At 34.7% G+C, this 17,743-nt stretch overlaps 2 protein-coding genes across 4 annotated transcripts in view; one reads left to right on the top strand and one right to left on the bottom strand.

The window, feature by feature from the left end:
* Window positions 1–190: 190 nt before the first annotated feature.
* On the bottom strand, window positions 191–9,566 carry LOC106065934 (outer dynein arm-docking complex subunit 3-like). Its single transcript, XM_013224871.2, has 12 exons — window positions 9,387–9,566; window positions 8,487–8,608; window positions 8,148–8,225; window positions 7,862–8,041; window positions 7,134–7,238; window positions 6,420–6,668; window positions 5,795–5,938; window positions 5,462–5,622; window positions 4,962–5,118; window positions 4,125–4,280; window positions 1,837–1,921; window positions 191–1,654 (listed from the first exon to the last, which is right to left on the bottom strand). The coding sequence occupies exons 1-12, from the start codon at window positions 9,463–9,465 to the stop codon at window positions 1,527–1,529; spliced, it is 1,644 nt and encodes a 547-aa protein (XP_013080325.2). The 5' UTR covers window positions 9,466–9,566; the 3' UTR covers window positions 191–1,526.
* Window positions 9,567–15,351: 5,785 nt separating this feature from the next.
* Window positions 15,352–17,743, top strand: part of LOC106054520 (receptor-type tyrosine-protein phosphatase kappa-like) — a 102,502-nt gene continuing 100,110 nt past the window's right edge. Inside the window, exons 1-2 of one of the 3 annotated variants that reach the window (XM_056041556.1) lie at window positions 15,352–15,384; window positions 17,041–17,114. In XM_056041556.1, coding sequence (XP_055897531.1) covers window positions 17,042–17,114 — 73 coding nt within the window. In that variant the 5' untranslated portion in view covers window positions 15,352–15,384; window position 17,041. The other 2 variants (XM_056041553.1, XM_056041555.1) reach the window with 2 other exon arrangements.

The raw sequence follows: 17,743 nt of genomic DNA, 5'->3' as shown, positions 1-17,743 counted from the left end.
TGTAAAAAAAAAATTTTTGAATCACTTTCTCTTTTTTTTTCATTTTTTAAGTTGCTTGAATTCAATACTTGTCACAATTATAATTTTGGAGAGCTGTGTATTGTCTCCACAAACATATGACAAACGGATTCAGAGATGCCTATAAATCCATTCCAACTCACTACCTGCTTACACTGAAGAAAAGCTGCACTGGATATATATTTCTTTTTAGTTTAATGTTTTTAAACTCAGTTCAATAAAATAAGCTATTCAAAATATAATTCACTTGTTCAATGATAACTAAATTGACATAAAATACAATAGTTGAAATTAAACACAGTTAAAAAATAAGTAACAGGTAATAAATAATTATCAGCAAAGAATAATGACAGACCAATAACTAAGGACCAATGATCAATGACAGTGAAAAATGACTGCGATTGCTAGCTTTATATTTAGGCCTATTATATAGTACAATACAGAGCGTCACATAATTGATATTAGATGGCCAAACAAATTTCAAACAATAGTCTGTGAGAAAATAAACCCAGCAAACACCAATAGAGCAAGAAATAAAAAAATACAAATGGGGCTGGATTGAGCATACATTACAAAAAACAACAGAAAGCAATGCAAAACAGGCCCTAGACTAAAACCCACAGGGATAGAGAAAGGTCGGAGGACCCCGGAGAAGATCAGTAGACCACGAGGTAAAGACGACAGGATGGACATGGACCCAGCTGAGGGATATTGCCTAGAAAAAAGTCCAATGGTGAAGTGCTGTTGCACCCTATGATCCTCATATGTCACTTATAGTAAATTCTCCAAGTTTCTACCATAACCCTACATTTAGTTTATTCAAATCGATCAGTTTTTTTCCACACATATGCAATGGAACCTAATGATACGGACAGTTCACTTTCCACTGGTCAGCTCCTATTGTGTGCTTACCAAGCATGACACAAACACACACATGTGGCATGGTATAGTAATACACGAGTTGCCAGTTAAAAATTTTTCAAAACTAATAATGTGACTAATTAATAATGAAATACACAAATGTATCATAATTAGCAAATGGTGGAATGATATTTCAAACACAATATATTAATTGTATTAAGTATGTCAATTTATTCACATAATATGAATCAAATTAATCATTTTGACTTAATGAGTGCTGTGATTTCATCATTTAGATAAAAAAAGTAACTACAACAGGCCTTGAGATAGATATGTTAAAATGAATCATGCATCAAATTTTAAATGTACATAAAGTTAGCAATGCCAATAAACCTATAAGCTTATAATGTGCTTTACATTAATCCTACATTTTGAAATTGTATGAATGTTAAATAAACTTAAAACTATTTGGAAAATATTAGAAAACATATTTATAAAAATGAATATTCATGAAAATTCTTTGAATTCTGTGTCAAGTTAGAAAAGGACTGCTCTACAAATACATTCAAACAAATGTTGTTTTTTTTTAACGACTTAAATTGATTAAAATTGAAATTCATATTATTGAAATCACAACAACTGAAACTTTATTTTGTCTTCTTTTTCTTTTTAGGCACACGTCTCTTTGTCTTACTGTCCACAATGAATTGAGATTGTTTTTTAATTGCTGCTCTGTTTGGTACATCAAAGTCATCCTCACCACTGTCTTCGTCGTCTAAAATACAATCAACATTGTTAACATTTTATATACTAATAAAAGAAAAGTCTCTAATGTTAGGTTTTATAGTGAAACGTAACTAATGGAACAATGCAATAGTAAAAAAACTAAAAAAAATTAAAACAACTAAAAATAAAAATAAGAGTTTGCAAATTGTTTAGAGAATAAAAATAATTTACCATCATATACTAGATCTTTCTGCATTTGTGGTAACTTGACTCTGGTGTTGTACGTGGGCAGTTTGCCTTCAATACTAGCATGGAACTAGAGATGGTATAAATAAAGATTTAAGAATTTTTAAAGCAATAATATAATGTCAAAAAATTTTCAATAATAACTTTACAGCAACTTAATTTTAATTACATTGAGCCATATTGCTAGTATATTGCTTTTTTGCCCTACTTGGGCCAATCAGCCATGATGATAATTAACAGCTCTGCATTCATCTTCACTTATACAAACAAGTCTGAAACACATAAAGATAACCAGAGGTTGTCTTAGAAGTGCACTGAGCCCGGGGCGAGTGTCATATAGAGTCATAAACATTTGTAAAATGGGCTGATGGTCACAAACCGTTTCATTGTCTAAGAGGTGAGCCAAAGGCTCTTCGAGTTCTAGGTTTGAAAAAAAACAACATGATTTAACAGGAAAAAAACAACCTGTTTGAACAACCGTTCTGTCTGGAAGAGATCCAAGTCAATGCCTATGTAAAGCATTGCTGTTTCTGATATATCTGGCACTCCGGGCGCATGGGCTAGAATGCATGGCCAAAGGCCAAGTATACCACGAACCTCCACCATTTTCCTATGTTGTACCAAGCTTAGCCGTGCAGGACTCACCATTAATGTAATGGTCCCTTGAGGAACGGCGCATGGATTATCGACAGGACCATAGTAGCTCTCTTTCAACTCTGCTCCATGCAATGGGACCATTTCCACTGGAGTTTTGTTTTGCTATTCATTTAGCCTAACCACTTCCTCTAATGGTCGTTTCCACCCGAGTGTCACGTTGAGGCAGAACAGCGTACCCGGGCTGATGGTCACAAAAGATTCTATTGTCACAGGCCCCCTAAAGTGTGAGTCCTATGGCAGTTCCCCATTTTTTACCCCCTAAGGCCTACCCTACCATAGCACTACAGACAGTGGAAAACAAATTATATGAAGGAGTGCAACCACCATCAGATATTGTTGTCTTTACAGACTCCCAATCTACTCTGCAAACACTTAACAGCAGCACCTAAAACAGCCCAAAAGAGTTGACAACACTAATTGTGATAATCCATCAGATGATATCAAAATTAAATATCAATATCACACTAGAGTGGATCCCTGGACGCATTGGCATCATGGGAAATGAAAAGGCAGATAAGCTATCAAAGGCAGGTTCATCTATGGAACAACCAGATAGACCTGTTAACTACCTCACCCTAAGGTCAATGTTAGTCAACAATCACAAAGAGGAGTGGCTCAACCAATGGCCATCAGGAAACACAGGCAGAGCCATGTACAAAGAAATGAATATGCCTAACAAACTGGACAGTTTTAACTTCCTCCCCCAAAAGAACAATCTACAATTTTCCAACTAAGAACAGGACACACACCACTATTAAATTACCACCTGAACAAAATAAACTCCACATAATTCCCCCTTTGCAGACACTGCGCCCACCCCTTTGAAACCATAAACCATATCCTTTTTGAATGCCCCTCCATAATCCATCTTAGGCAGACCCTACTTCTACTACAGCCCAACATAACCTACACCCTGTACGGCAGTGCTGAACAACAGAAGAAAACAGCACACTTTTTTTCCTTGGCACAGTCTGCAAAAGAGCTCACAGATCAGCAGCAATAAAGCTGGCTAGAAGAAGAAGAAGAAGAACTCCCCCTTAGGCTACCTCTGTATAAACATCCAAGAAATAGCTTTTAAGGAAAATCTTCTATCAACATTAATACAGCTCCTTTTCTTATTATGCTTACAATATTTATTTATTTATCATGCTTTATTTCAATACACAGAGACACTTGACTAAGGTCATGTAAAGGTAATCTTAAGTTACTTATTGAAAGGCCCAAGTGCTCTTAAACATGATCAGGGGAAATTTTATAAACATTGTTAGCTCTTCCAAACACCAACCTCATAACTGTACCTCTATTACATTGACATATGGCATCTTTGCATTTTCTAAACTAAGGAAAAATGGTATATCTTATATAATAAAGATGTTACTTCAAAAAAGATGATTATGTCCTATGCGCCATGCATGTTAACCAATGAAATAAATTCTGCCAAGTCAATGATTTTCCTGGCTGGCTCAGGCAACCCATTCCATGCTCTAATAGCACTTGGGAATAAGGATCATTTGTACAAATTGGTCCTAGCATATGGAACAAGGAATGACAGTGTCCCTCTTCCTCTTAATTAAATGCCCAGTTTCCTTTTCCCACCCCTAACTAATGAGTGTCACCTCTTCTTCTTCCATTTGTTTCAAAATCTCAGCAATATCTTTTCCATCAAGCTCTTCCAGGAGTTTGAGAAGTTTTTCCTCTGACGTGGAGAGTTGGTCCAGGACATATTCATCAGAAGTAGCAGGAATTTGTGCTGTAGGCACATGTCCTTTAGTCTAAGAGTAGATAAAAAACATAGATTAGTGCTCTTAACAAATAAAGAATTTGTGTGTTTTGATAAATGTGTTTTGAAAAACTGTTACTCTTTTTATGAAACTATTTTTTTAATCCAAATATAACAAATATATGTCAAATATATATCATCACTGCTTTGTAGACTTAATAACAAAATTTATTTAAGATAAAGTTACGCTTTCAGACCTATAGAGCCTTGCGGCCTATAGGGCAGATGATGTGGCCTAAGATTAAAGAGGGTGTAATGTGGCCAGCTCAATGACCGACCGCCTTTACTTTTCACAACAAATGTCAGGTACCATTTAGAGCTGGGTGGACTCAGAGGCGCCCAGAAATCTCTAAATTAAATATCCCAGGCTTCACCACGATTTGAATCCAGGACATGGTTCAGAAGCCAAGCACTTTACCACTCAGCCAACATGCCTCCATTTAAGATAATGTTATCATATTTTGAATAACCAGTTTTCTAAGATTATTTACTCATTGCTTTTGCCAGATAACAACAATAAAACCAGAAAATGCAACTAAGGCATGTATTAATGCTATTAAGAAATGGGCTTGTTTATCTTATTTAATCAAAAGGTTGTGAATGAATAAAACAAAAAACAGGCCCTCCTACTGAAATTGATAAAATAAAACAAAAAAAAAATTACTGTTCTCACAGCTTTTAAGTGATGGAGCTTATCAGCCAGATGTTCTACACCAGCCTTCACTTGAACTAGGATGCAGCTACTTCTCTGCAGTTGTTCATCAGCCTTGTCTCTTCTCTCTTCTTCTTTAGACAAGTGGGCCTCAAACTCTTCCAGCATTGTCTGGCCGCTACGTTAAAAAAAAAGTAAATTTCTCGTTCAGAACTTGTGATCTATTGGGCAGATGATGTTAGGGTCATCTGTTTCTTTAGCCAATGGTTATCAACACAATAACCAACCATCTTTACTTTCCCCAACAAAAGCCAGGCACCCATTAGAGTTGGGTGGACTCAGAGACGCATTTAAAAATCATGAAATTCAAAATCCCAGTCTTCATTGTGATTCAGCAAACTAAAATTCATAAAAATTTACATTGTTGTCATAATTCTTTGGTTCAAATCATGTATTTAATTTAAAAGAATAAAAAATAGCAATTAGATGATGATTTATGACTATATAATACTTGTTACAACCTGGATAATTTAGCCTCTCCAGAGTATTTCATTTCCTCAAATTCTAATTGAAGTTTTTCTTTTTCTTCTCTCAACCGAGTAATTTGCTTTTCATTTTCCTTCTTAAGATCTTCAAGGTGACGAGTTGTTTCCCCTTGATTTTCAAATCTGTGAACTACTTCCTAAAATGTTAAGAAAATCTGTTTAGTGCTTGATATAGACATTAAGATACAAAATCATTTATTGCATACTTCTTTACATTTATAAAATAAAAGATTTAGATGCAGATTGCATTTAAATTTGAGAAATATGGTATTTAAATTTTTAGTATTTAGGATATTTATCAATCACTACCATAGTATCAGCAACTCCAGTGCATTCTTTGATACGTTTGAAAGCTTCTTCATATGTTGTGATTTTTTGTTGATGATCCTCCCCATTGAGAGCTGCCTTCTCCTGTGGACTGAGGTCATCTTGTTGAACTGATCCACGCTGAGCCTGGAGATTTGAAGCATTATATTTAAATTGTCATTCATCTGATAGAAAGCCTAATTAAGACAAGGGACTGATGATGACAATGATATATTGAAACACAGTTATATACATCCAATAATTGTAGTGACATTGTTGCTTTACAGTTTATGATGACTTAAACTTATTTATGCCAACACGCAAAGCTGAAAATAAATACATCTTTCTATACTGGTATAGAAATCAAAATTTACTTTTCAAAAATGAAATTTGGTACCAGTACTGCATAAAATCGAAGTGGTTTTAAAGGTCTAGAGTTACAATATAAAAGAAAGAAATTGTTTTTATTATTTCATAGCATAGCCTACTACTTTTTGTCTAGAAAAAATATTACATATCGGTAGCTTTATATAAGATTCTAGAAATAAAACACACCCCAACTCAATCTTGGAATAAATAATCTCAAGCTCGCCTACCAAATTTAGAAGAAGGATTAAATTCTACTTACCAGCCTTTTCTCAATTCTTTCATGCTGCATTTTTTTCTCTTCTGCTTCTTTCTTCATCTTTTGCAGTTCAATCTCTCTCTTTTTCCTATCAGCATAGACAGTCTCTTCATGTTTCCTCAGATCTTTCAAAGCCTTTTCTTTGGAGAGCTGTGCATCATTATGCATGGCTTTGAGCTCTTTCAGTTGAGCCTTGGTGTCACGTATTTCAGCCTCCAGAGCATCTAGTTTGGTTGGGTATTCTTGTGCCTCCTATATATAGTAAAATTTTGTCATACACTAAATACAAAGGTAAAACTTTGCAAGTCACTTTTCAATAATCTACAAAAAAAAGTACCCTAGTTCATCATGATCATCAAACTCCATTTGAGTGAGGGCTTGAGAGGCTTAAATTTACTCTTGCAAAAGCTCTGCTGTCTTGCGTAATGCATACACGTCACCATACAGGTCGAGAATTTTTGGTTTCCCAGACCTGTCGAGCGGATAGGAAGTCTGGGGCAGTCAAACAGAATATGAGGCATGGGGGCACTGTGGGCAACCTAGTTAGAAGCCTGGTGGTATGTGCTTCAGACAATCATTATGATAGTTCTAAATTTGAATGCTGCAAGAAGCCATCCCCTTAGGTTAGGACATGCTATATTTATTTTTGAAGGAATCTACAAACCATATATATCAAAGTCAATTTCAGTTAACAAAAACACACCACAAAAAAATTACCACTTCAAATCTGTGCTTAATATCCAAATATACTCTCTGTACTTGCTTGGCCTCTTCTGTTTTTAGAACTACTTTATCATAACTGTTTTCCAAATAGCGCATTGTCTGTAAAGAATACAGCAAATATTCTATATCAGAAAATGTCTTGAATAATAGCATTTGAACAATTTAAATTATTAAAATTTATTAAAGTTTTTAAAACTCATTTATACAGATAGTTTAGAAACTTTCATTCCAAGGATGTTCAATTAAAATGAAGTTAATTCTCTGTTAAAATTGCAGACATTCAGTCAATATCAATAACTAACTTGTATTTGAATAACAATCACACTGAAAGTGGGGAAGCAACTGGAATATAGGCATATACATATATAGGGCTTGAAAAAATTATTACTTTTCTTGTATTTTAACGTATATTATTAATTTTTAGTAGTTAAAAGTTAGGCAATCAACTATACTGAGTACCAGTACCTATAAAAAAAAAAGCACTGTATATAAATACATATATGATTGTATTTATGTTTAAGTTATAGTGAGTAACATGCTAAATATTTGTAACTTTTATGGCCAAAGTTTTTTTTAAACAAAAGTAAAAAATATAATGAGACCCACTAATCTTTACATACATAGAGCTAAACCCAACTTAATGTACTAAATGCCTTTATCCACATTTATGATTTTAATAATGCTAATTTTACTTATATTTAAAAAAAAAAAAAATTAGTTACCTGGGCTTCCTCAGAGTCACCTTTGTCTGTTTTTACAGCATCAGATGAATCTTTTTTCATCTGTTCATACTGAGTCTCCAGCTCAGCTAGCCTCTTTTCTTTTCTGGCAGTTTGATGGCGCTTGTGGTTCAGTAGCTTAATGGAGTCACAAACTTTATGATCGAAAATGGTGATGGCCTCCTGAAAAACAAGTGTTACAAAGAAAATGTAATTAATTAAACTAAATTACATGATACAAAGATTCAAAATATGTTTTATGTCAAACAAAGAACTGTTTACCACTTACTCTCCCAGTTTTGTTTGAGAGGGCAGCTCTTTCAACTGGCCTGTCATGGAAAGCTTTGCCGATAACATGAGCATCTTGCTGAAATATACATGAAAGTAATCTTTTAGTGTTTGTAGTGTGAATATTTGCATAAAAAAAGGATGTGTCCTTTTAAAAAAAAGGACATTTAATAAGAGAGAAAATGTTTTTCAGATAAAAGTTTCATTTATGCTAAAGGGTCATCACAAGATTCTGTTATAAATTTTCTCTGTTTGTAAAACTTGACATAAATATATAATGAAACTAGAAATAAAGTTATAAACATGCTTTACATGAAGTTATTAATTTTGTAAAACTTACACTTAGTTTATCTTTAAGACTTTGTCGCAGCTCTTTATTCTCTTTCCTGAGCTTCAAAATATCCTCTTTGTTTTTCTTAATAGCATATTGTGAAGATTCATAGTAAGCCTTGCGGTCTCCCTCTGAAAGTATTGATAAAGTTTTAACACTATGAAAACTTACATATGACATTGTTAAGCTGGTCATATATTCTCTTGTTCCCATTAAACTATTTTCTGTTAATGACTCCCCTTATTATAAGAGAGATATATTTTATTTAATACTTGCAACAAATTTATGTATGAAAATGCCTACAATCCTACATGTGCACAAAAATAAAAAAAGATTTATTTAAGTCAATATGTAACTATTAAAAGCAGGGGCATTAAACATTTTATAATAATATAATTAATATATAATATAATATAGGCATATAGGTCTACTTTTTGTTTTAAACCTTAAGTTAAGATCTAGATTTACTTGACAATTCTATTTTTATAAATCAAGGGCTTAACTTAAATGACTTAATAAATCTAGAATATAGATCTATTACTACTTGTACTATTAGTAGTACTGTATATAAATATTTAGTAGCTCACTTTAGTCTTTACTAGATTCTAAATCTAGTAGTAGCCTACTAGTAATAAGTAGTAGATCTAGTAGCTTGATTAGAAAGAATTTTAAGTTTAAGATGATTGTCATCACAAATTGAAAATGTTGATCTATCATCTAGATCTATCTACATAATGATAATCTAGATAATTTTAGTAGATAACCTAATTATTCAATTCTAATAAAAAATTAGATCTAGATTCTAGATCTATAAAATCTAGACTATTATTTTAATTAATAAATTATTATCCTCATATCCTGATAATGCCTGATTTATTTTAAATAATTAATTTATAACAATTAAATTACCTAGAAGTGAGATCTTGGCTTTTAATTCTTCTATTTGTTCTGATATTGGCCTCTGAACTGCAGGACTATTAGTTGGCATTTTTCAAATATTAAGTTTGCTTTTATTTAATGACATTAGCTAGTCCATGCAGAAGTTCTAGACAAACTCAATTTTGGGCACAATAAGTGACAATATAAAATGTTTACCGTTGTTGTTAGGGCATTTTTGCGCATGCGCACAGTAGATCTATTTCCTCTCTCGCTAAAAAGTCTCGCATTTTTAAACATTGACTCGTTAGCACTTGGCTATTGGCATTGGTAAGTAGGCCTATAAAGTCACTGTTATTACATGTTTTATTACATGTATTAGATGTTTTAAGTAATGTCATTAGTTATATAATTTCAATGTAGTTATATACTGCAGTTTTTCTGAATTAGACAATACATAAATATGAGTGGGTAAAACTTGCAAGGTACAGTAATAAAAATAAAGGGAAACGAGAGGGGGGGGGGAAGTAAACGTTTTAAAACTACTTTATGGCTCTTGCATTTCAAAATAATAATTTATACAGAATTCGTACGTTATGTAATACAAAACATACATATATATGTTTTTATGAAATGTTAATCTTTTCACAATGAAACTAAGATAGGTGACGTAGGTTTATATTAGGCCTACCAAACCAAATGTAGGTATGGTGCAGAGTTGCTCAATTCGTGAAGTGCGTCCACCTGCTAGATCCTCTGGCTACCTACTGACCAAAACAAAACAAAAAAAGGAGTCGAAGCCAACTGGTTTCTTTTACGAGGGATAAAAAAAAAAGTGTTTGTATTGTAGATATCTATTCATGTTTGACTATTAAAGGAAGTAAAATGACTTTATTACATTACTTTATTATATATGTGTGATAGATTCAAACATTTTAAATGTCTTTTCATCTTCTAATAAGGATTCTTTAAAAAGTATACCTTTTTTTTTGCGTATGCGACAACATTAACTCCTTACTTTTTGAATATGGCTTTTCAAAATATTATCACTTTACGTGATTCTTCTTGTCATTTTTTTTAATGTGACATTTGTCGAGGGAAAAAACGAAGAAGCCTTTCCCTTTGGTTAAGTCTGTCCGGTAAAAAATTTGTTCACGCTATTTCACCCACCCCCATTCTTGGATCAAGTTGGAACTTTGCACAATTATTCATTGGAATAGACAAGACATGAGAAATATAAAAAAAATTAGTCAATTGATTACAGCTATTATTTATTTTGTTTGAAAACAACAAGGAAAGTAATCCCTAGATAATTATTATACACATTATTTCTCCCACATAAGTTGAAACGTAAAACAATTATTTATTGTAACTATCAAAACATTAATCAATTTAAAAATTAACCAATTATTTAATCAATGAATTAGTGGTAATTAATTATTTTTGTTTGATATCGAATAAGGGAAATAACTTCTACATTATTGAGAGATATAGTTGTAAGTGCAAAGTTCTTCCCCTTAGGTAATGCTTTGTTGTTGTTTTTTTAATATTTGTTTAAATTTTTCTTATATGAACAATCGGCTCGCTTTGAGAAAAAAAAAAAAAAGCATTTGTACTAACACTTTGCAAGATGTAAAATCTAGATATCGGATTTTCAATAAATTTTTCTAGCTTTTGGCATCTAAATGGGATGGACGAGCGGACGTAGAAACTAACAATTAGGTGGCTATTCCTCTTTCGGAGGCTGCTTAAAAAAAAGACTAAGTAGACTTGCTTTAATGTAAATTTAATACGTACTTTTATATTCTTAAAATACTTTAAATATTGATGCAAAATACGTCCGTAAAAGTGTTATATATATATATATATATATATGTCTTTAAGTTTGTTTTCTTTTTTTTACTTTCTAAAAGCTCCCCCCCCCCCCGGAAGCCTACCTTGCTCCTCAAGGTCTTCAGCTAGTAAATATACACGCGAACAAATTATTTCTCGGGTGGCACCACTGGCAAAAGTTTGAGAAACAATAGTGTTAGAAAAAAAAAGATAAGCTAAATTAGATTTTGTAGCCTAAGCTAGACCTAAATTTTGAACGCTATCATTATGAAAAGTGTAGTTCGATACATGAACCAAACAGGCACCAACATAAAGTGACCAGATATTTGAAGAGAGAGACAGCGGGACGCTGGTTGATCTAGGACGAAAGAAAGAAAGCTTTGCTCAAATGTTGCACAGCAATTGTACTTTTGACAATCAAGATCTACGTCAATAAAATCGCACCTTAATAATGAAAAAGAAAGACAAACGGTATTAAAATTTACATTGGGTCTACCTAGCTTATCTCAGCTGTGCCAATGAGGTTTGAAACGGTTTCCCAAGATGCAACCTTTTCAATGAGATCCACCTAAATGCGTCAACGTTGTTGACGGAGGGCTAGAGTGGGGAGGGCAGTAGAAGTAATCACCACCCCCCCCCCCACTAGCGGATCCAGAACTTTGGAGTGGGGGGGGGCGAATTTTTTTCAAACCCTAACCCTAACGCCCAGTAAACCCTAACCCTATGCATAAACGTGCGTACAGCGCGCGCGCGCACACACACACACACACACACACATATATATATATATATATATATATATCATTTCTCAACCTTCGGCGAAAAACAAAACAACTGGGGCAGAGCTATAAGGCCCCGACGACAAAAGTGTTTTCTTGCTTTTTTCACTGTAGAAACGTATTCTCCTGACATCTACAGCTCATTATTCATCAGTGGAGTTCGGGGCGAAGCCCCGACGCCAAAAGCGTTTTCTTGCATTCTTCACTGCAGAAACGCATTCTCCTGACATCTACAGCTCATTATTCATCAATGGAGTTCGGGGCGATGCCCCGACGCCAAAAGCGTATTCTTGCATTCTTCATTGCAGAAACGCATTCTCCTGACATCTACAGCTCATTATTCATCAAAGGAGTTCGGGGCGAAGCCCCGACTCCAAAAGCGTTTTTTTTTTTGCATTCTTCACTGCAGAAACGCATTCTCCTGACATCTACAGCTCAATATTCATCAATGGACTTCGGGGCGAAGCCCCGATGCAAAAAAGTTTTTCTTGCATTCTTCACTGCAGAAACGCATTCTCCTGACATCTACAGCTCATTATTCATACTATTAAAAAAGGACCTTGAAAAATATTCTAATATAAATTTATAGGCCCATAATACATTGCAAATAAAACTGATTTGTTCCTTGAAAAGATAGGATACCCCACATATTTAGCTTTTTGCTTTGAGGATCGCCGCCGAAAAAAAAAATTATTCGATAAATAGTATTTAAGAAAATTGTGAGTTATAGTCCCAAATTTATTTAACTAGAAAAATATCAGATTGAGTAAAGGTTGGGAAAAGGCGACTATGAAAATACTATTTGAGCTTAGAACTCATCTCAATCATGACTTTTATACTGAAAAATTTCGTTTGAATGCAAAGTCTTTCTTAAAATAATTATGATAAATTCATGTGAAATTATATAAATAAACTCTGTCTGGAAATGGGAGGGGCGGTAGAGTGAAAATGATTAATCTTAGCTTCTTTAATATTTTCTGCTAAATATTGCATTTGGCATTAAAGAACAGGGGTGGGGCGACTCGATATAAGAATTTAATTTATAGTGTATATAAATTATATTAGTGACAGATTTTTTTTAATTTTGTAATTTCTTAACTATAATACAAAAAGAAAAAGTATTGATTTTTCCGATGGGGGAAATGCGATTGCATGTATCGCCCCTCCCAACTGGTACAACCATCTTTCATTTAAATTTACTAATGATACAATTTGAGATTAGAATATGGTACGACATAATAAACAATGGGTCACATATCAATACGTAGTTTATATTATATAGATATTCAACTAATTTTGTTCACAAACTATGATTCTCCACAAAAATAGGACTGCCCCCCCCCAGCACTCAGAGGGCTAGAGTGGGGAGGGCAGTACATGCAATCGCCCCCCCCCCCTCACCCCACCGAATCGGCTAATAAACCAGAAAGGGAGCGACATAATGTAAAATGTATATATTAATTCAACTAATTTTGTTCACAAACTATGATTTCTCCATAAAAACGGACCGCCCCCCCCCACTCAAAGGGTTTAGTTGGGAAGGGCAGTAGAGGTATTCGCCACCCCCCCCCCCCACACACACCAATCGGCAAACAGGGAACGACATAAAGATCGGTTAAAATATCAATAATAAGTTTTAATAATATAGATATGTAATTGATTTTGTTAGCAAGCTGTGATTTCTACAAACAAATTGGACCGCCCCCCCCCACTCGAAAGTGTAGGGGGGAGGGAGGGCGCGGGACTGATACCATCGCCCCCTCCTGACCCCACCAAATCGGTCAACATACTAGAAAGGGGGGGGGCGAAATAATCTAAAAATAGGTTGAAATATAAATAATTTGTATATATTTTTAACATAAGTAATAAATTCGTATACAAATTGTGTGAATCCTATACTAAAGTTCGTCCGCCTCACCCCCCCGGGGGGGGGGGTCGGCCGAGTGGGGGGGGCGATCGCCCCTACCGCCCCCCCCCCCCTGGATCCGCCAGTGCCCCCCCCCCCCACACCCAACTCACCGAATCGGCGAAGATACCAGAAGGGTAGCGACATAATAAAAATTTCTTATTATATAGTAATTCAACTAATTTGGTTCACAAACTATGATTTCTTAATAAAAGAAGAATCACCCCTCCCCCCCCCCACACACACAGACACTCGAAGGGTTTAGGTGGGAAGGGCAGTAGATGTATTCGCCCTCCCCCCCCCCAGCCAATCGGCTAACAGGAGAACGATAATATGTGGATTTGATATCAATAGCAAGTTTAAACCATATAGATATTTAATTGATTCTGTTAACAAGCTGTGGTTTCTTAAAATAAATTAGACCGCCCCCCACTCGAAAGTTTATGATGAGGGGGGGGGGCGGGATTGATGCCATCGCCACCTCCCCACCCCACCAAAATTGTCCAACACACTAGAGGGGGGGGGGCTGAAATAATCTAAAAATAGGTTGAAAAATAACTAATTAGTATATATTATTAACATAACTAATAAATTCGTATACCAATTGTGTGATGTTTTTACTAAAATTCGTGCGCCCACCCCAGGGGGTGGGGGTCGGCCGAGTTGGGGGGGGTGCGATCGCCAGTGGTGCAAAGTAATTAATTAGGAAGGAGTCTTTTCGGCAAAGGTACAATGCCTATCTACTTTGAGAGTGCTGACGTTCTGTCACTTAGTGTGTAGAAGTGCTGCATGGAATTTCACTGTGATTTGTAGGCCTATGTAAAATGCAGCCGCAACTCAGCTCACGGGTTTTCAAGAAAGTTTTTTTTTATTATAAGTGGGTACTTCATTTGAGAAAAGAAACAGGTTTTCAATGCAACAATGATATAATTTCAGTCATCTTTTTGCCGCAGGCATAAGACATAAACTAAAACTGTTTTTCTATATCTCGAATTAGGCCTACTGTTATATTTTCTACATCAACAAATTTTCACAATTCCTTGGATTCCATGCTAAGAGTCTATGAGCAGAAGTAGCCTAATAACAAATTGGAATAGTTTACACGTCTATTGTTAGACAATCTGAAGCAGTTTTTTTACGACATGGTATACTATGTGAGCAACACAGAAAATACACTGACAGTTTTTTTTTATATTATGTCGGGGTTGTCGTGATACGGCTGGACCGTGAGAGAGGCGGTAGATACAACTGCCCCACCCCGATAGGTCCTGTCCTAGGGGGAAGGCGGGTGTATTTCAGTGGAGAATTTTAATGTAAAATAAAAAGAAGGGGGGGGGGAGTGGCATGTTCTATCCAAAAAGCCATAAATCAAATATTTCGCTATCGAATTGAGAGGCCGAAGAAAAGATATATGTAGGGCTAACCTTTGTTGTTAATATATATATATATATTACAGTTTGCTCCGCTGTTTAAGACAGTTAAATAAAAATAATAATTAACAACTGTCACTTAGGTAAGAGAGACAACGTTTCTAAGTTATTTGAATTATTTATATTTAAATAGTCTAAAGGTCAACACAGACCTGTATCTGATAAAATATAGGCCTATATTTCGTTTAATAGCTTTGATTTTTTTTTTATAGGCCTACCGTACTAAGAACATTGAGTAAGCTATATTAGTAAGACTAAGACTGCTTTATTGATCCTTATGGAAAGTCGTTGTGATTACAAGGACTCTTTTCTCAAATATAGAAACAATACAACAGAAACATTGGCATAGATGAATTCATTTCAACTTTAACATAGCTTCACCGTTACCTGTTGTGAACTTGTTGTTTTTTACAATACATATAAGATTGTATGAATATCTAAATACTAAAATTAACGACGTTAACCATCATTAACATTGTCAGCATTTGATGATTGTGGACAGAAAGCTTGAAACAGACGGCTTGAAACAACTTACTTGAAACAAACAGCTTGAAACAACCGGCTTGAAACAGACAGCTTGAAACAACTTAATTGAAACAAACAGCTTGAAACAACTTACTTGAAACAAACAGCTTGAAACAACTTACTTGAAACAGACAGCTTGAAACAACTTACTTGAAACAAACAGCTTGAAACAACTTACTTGAAACAAACAGCTTAAGCAACAGGCTTGAAACAGACAGCTTGAAACAACTTACTTGAAACAAACAGCTTGAAACAACCGGCTTGAAGCAGACGGCATGAAACAACTTACTTGAAACAAACAGCTTGAAACAACTTGAATCAAACAGCTTGAAACAAAACAACCGGTTTGAAAAGGACGGCTTGAAACAACTTATTGAAACAAACAGCTTGAAACAAATCAACCGGCTTGAAACAGATGGCTTGAAAAACCTTACTTGAAACAAACAGGTTGAAACAACATAAAACAAACAGCTTGAAACAACTTAGGCCTACTTGATACAAACAGACTGAAACAAAACAACCGGCTTGAAACAGACGGCTTGAAACAACTTACTTGAAACAAACAGCTTGAAACTACTTACATGAAGCAAACAGCTTGAAACAACTTACTTGAAACAGACAACTTGAAACAACCGGCATGTAACAAGCTATTTAACTTTAACTCATATTCTTATCTATTTAAGTTTTGAGTTTATCTACAATAGCACTACAATAGAACTACAAGTAATAATCTTGTGTTAAGCTGGTGAATCATATCCTGATCGAGATCTGTGTTCTAGAACGTCTCTGACTCAATGCTATTTTAACTCGGTTGGGGAAAGTTAATGTGGCTGGTAAAGATTAACCAATGTATCGAGACACAAGTCAATCGTAAGCACATTTAAGAATAATTTTTCGTTATTTTTGTTGTTTGCACCAAGTCTGACGACCTTTTTAAAAACCAAAAGTCAGCTCGTTAAAAAAAAAATTACTATAAAGCAGTGAAGTCATACAGTACGGCTGCTCATTTATGATTTTTTTCTACCCAAAACTTTGATTACGATATTCTTCCTAGAAACCTTTATCGTTCTTTGAAGCACGTAAGTTTTCCCAACGCACTCTTTGCTGGCACCGTTTTAAAAACAATAGTTGTAATTATTATTGAATGCTCTAGTATAATATATACACCATAGAACAGATTATTCTCATAAGTTCTCACATTTCGCTCATTTCAGAATGTCGCCTGTCACGTTCTTGCTATTGGCAGTCTTGACTGTTTTCTTCTTACTTAACTGTAGAACCTTAGCACGTAAGTACGTCTAGCTAATCCAATAGTGCATGAGTGTTTGAGCGTGTTTGTTATGTGTGTGAGTCAATGTGGTGTGAACGTTTTCTTCTGTATTGATACATGTATATGTAGACCTACTGTTGAGGATTATTTCTTAACAATGAAATCATGTATTATCTTTCATGCTCATATGTACATATTTAATGCACTTTGAAATATTTTAAAACTGACCGGTCTTACAGGTATTTAGAAGTAGCATATTACCATTTTTATATATTTTTTTTTTTGATTTTGGTGTAGTGGCCTATAATTCCCTTATAAAGAGAAGATTGCTATATATAGGCCCTAGAATTTAGCCTGTAACCTTATCTATGTATTAGATAGATGTACTCTCGTATGGAGTTAGGATGATCCGAGAGTGGAAAGTGAGAGAGATAACGTATTCACAATTTTTACCAGACAGACAGACAAACGGAGTGAGTTGATATAAGCACATTCCCCATGCTGTCAAAAGTTGAATGAATAAGATTCCAACAATGACTTGACACCGACAATGGCTGACGGACATCAACTGATTCACAACTGCCATTAATAGTCCTGCACTGACAAAAAAAAACACCCTGGCACCCTGTACAAATAAAAAGCAAGAC

This window comes from Biomphalaria glabrata, chromosome 9 (genome assembly GCF_947242115.1).
Source record: "Biomphalaria glabrata chromosome 9, xgBioGlab47.1, whole genome shotgun sequence".
Taxonomy (NCBI): domain Eukaryota; kingdom Metazoa; phylum Mollusca; class Gastropoda; family Planorbidae; genus Biomphalaria; species Biomphalaria glabrata.
This window is presented reverse-complemented; position numbering and strand designations above follow the sequence as displayed.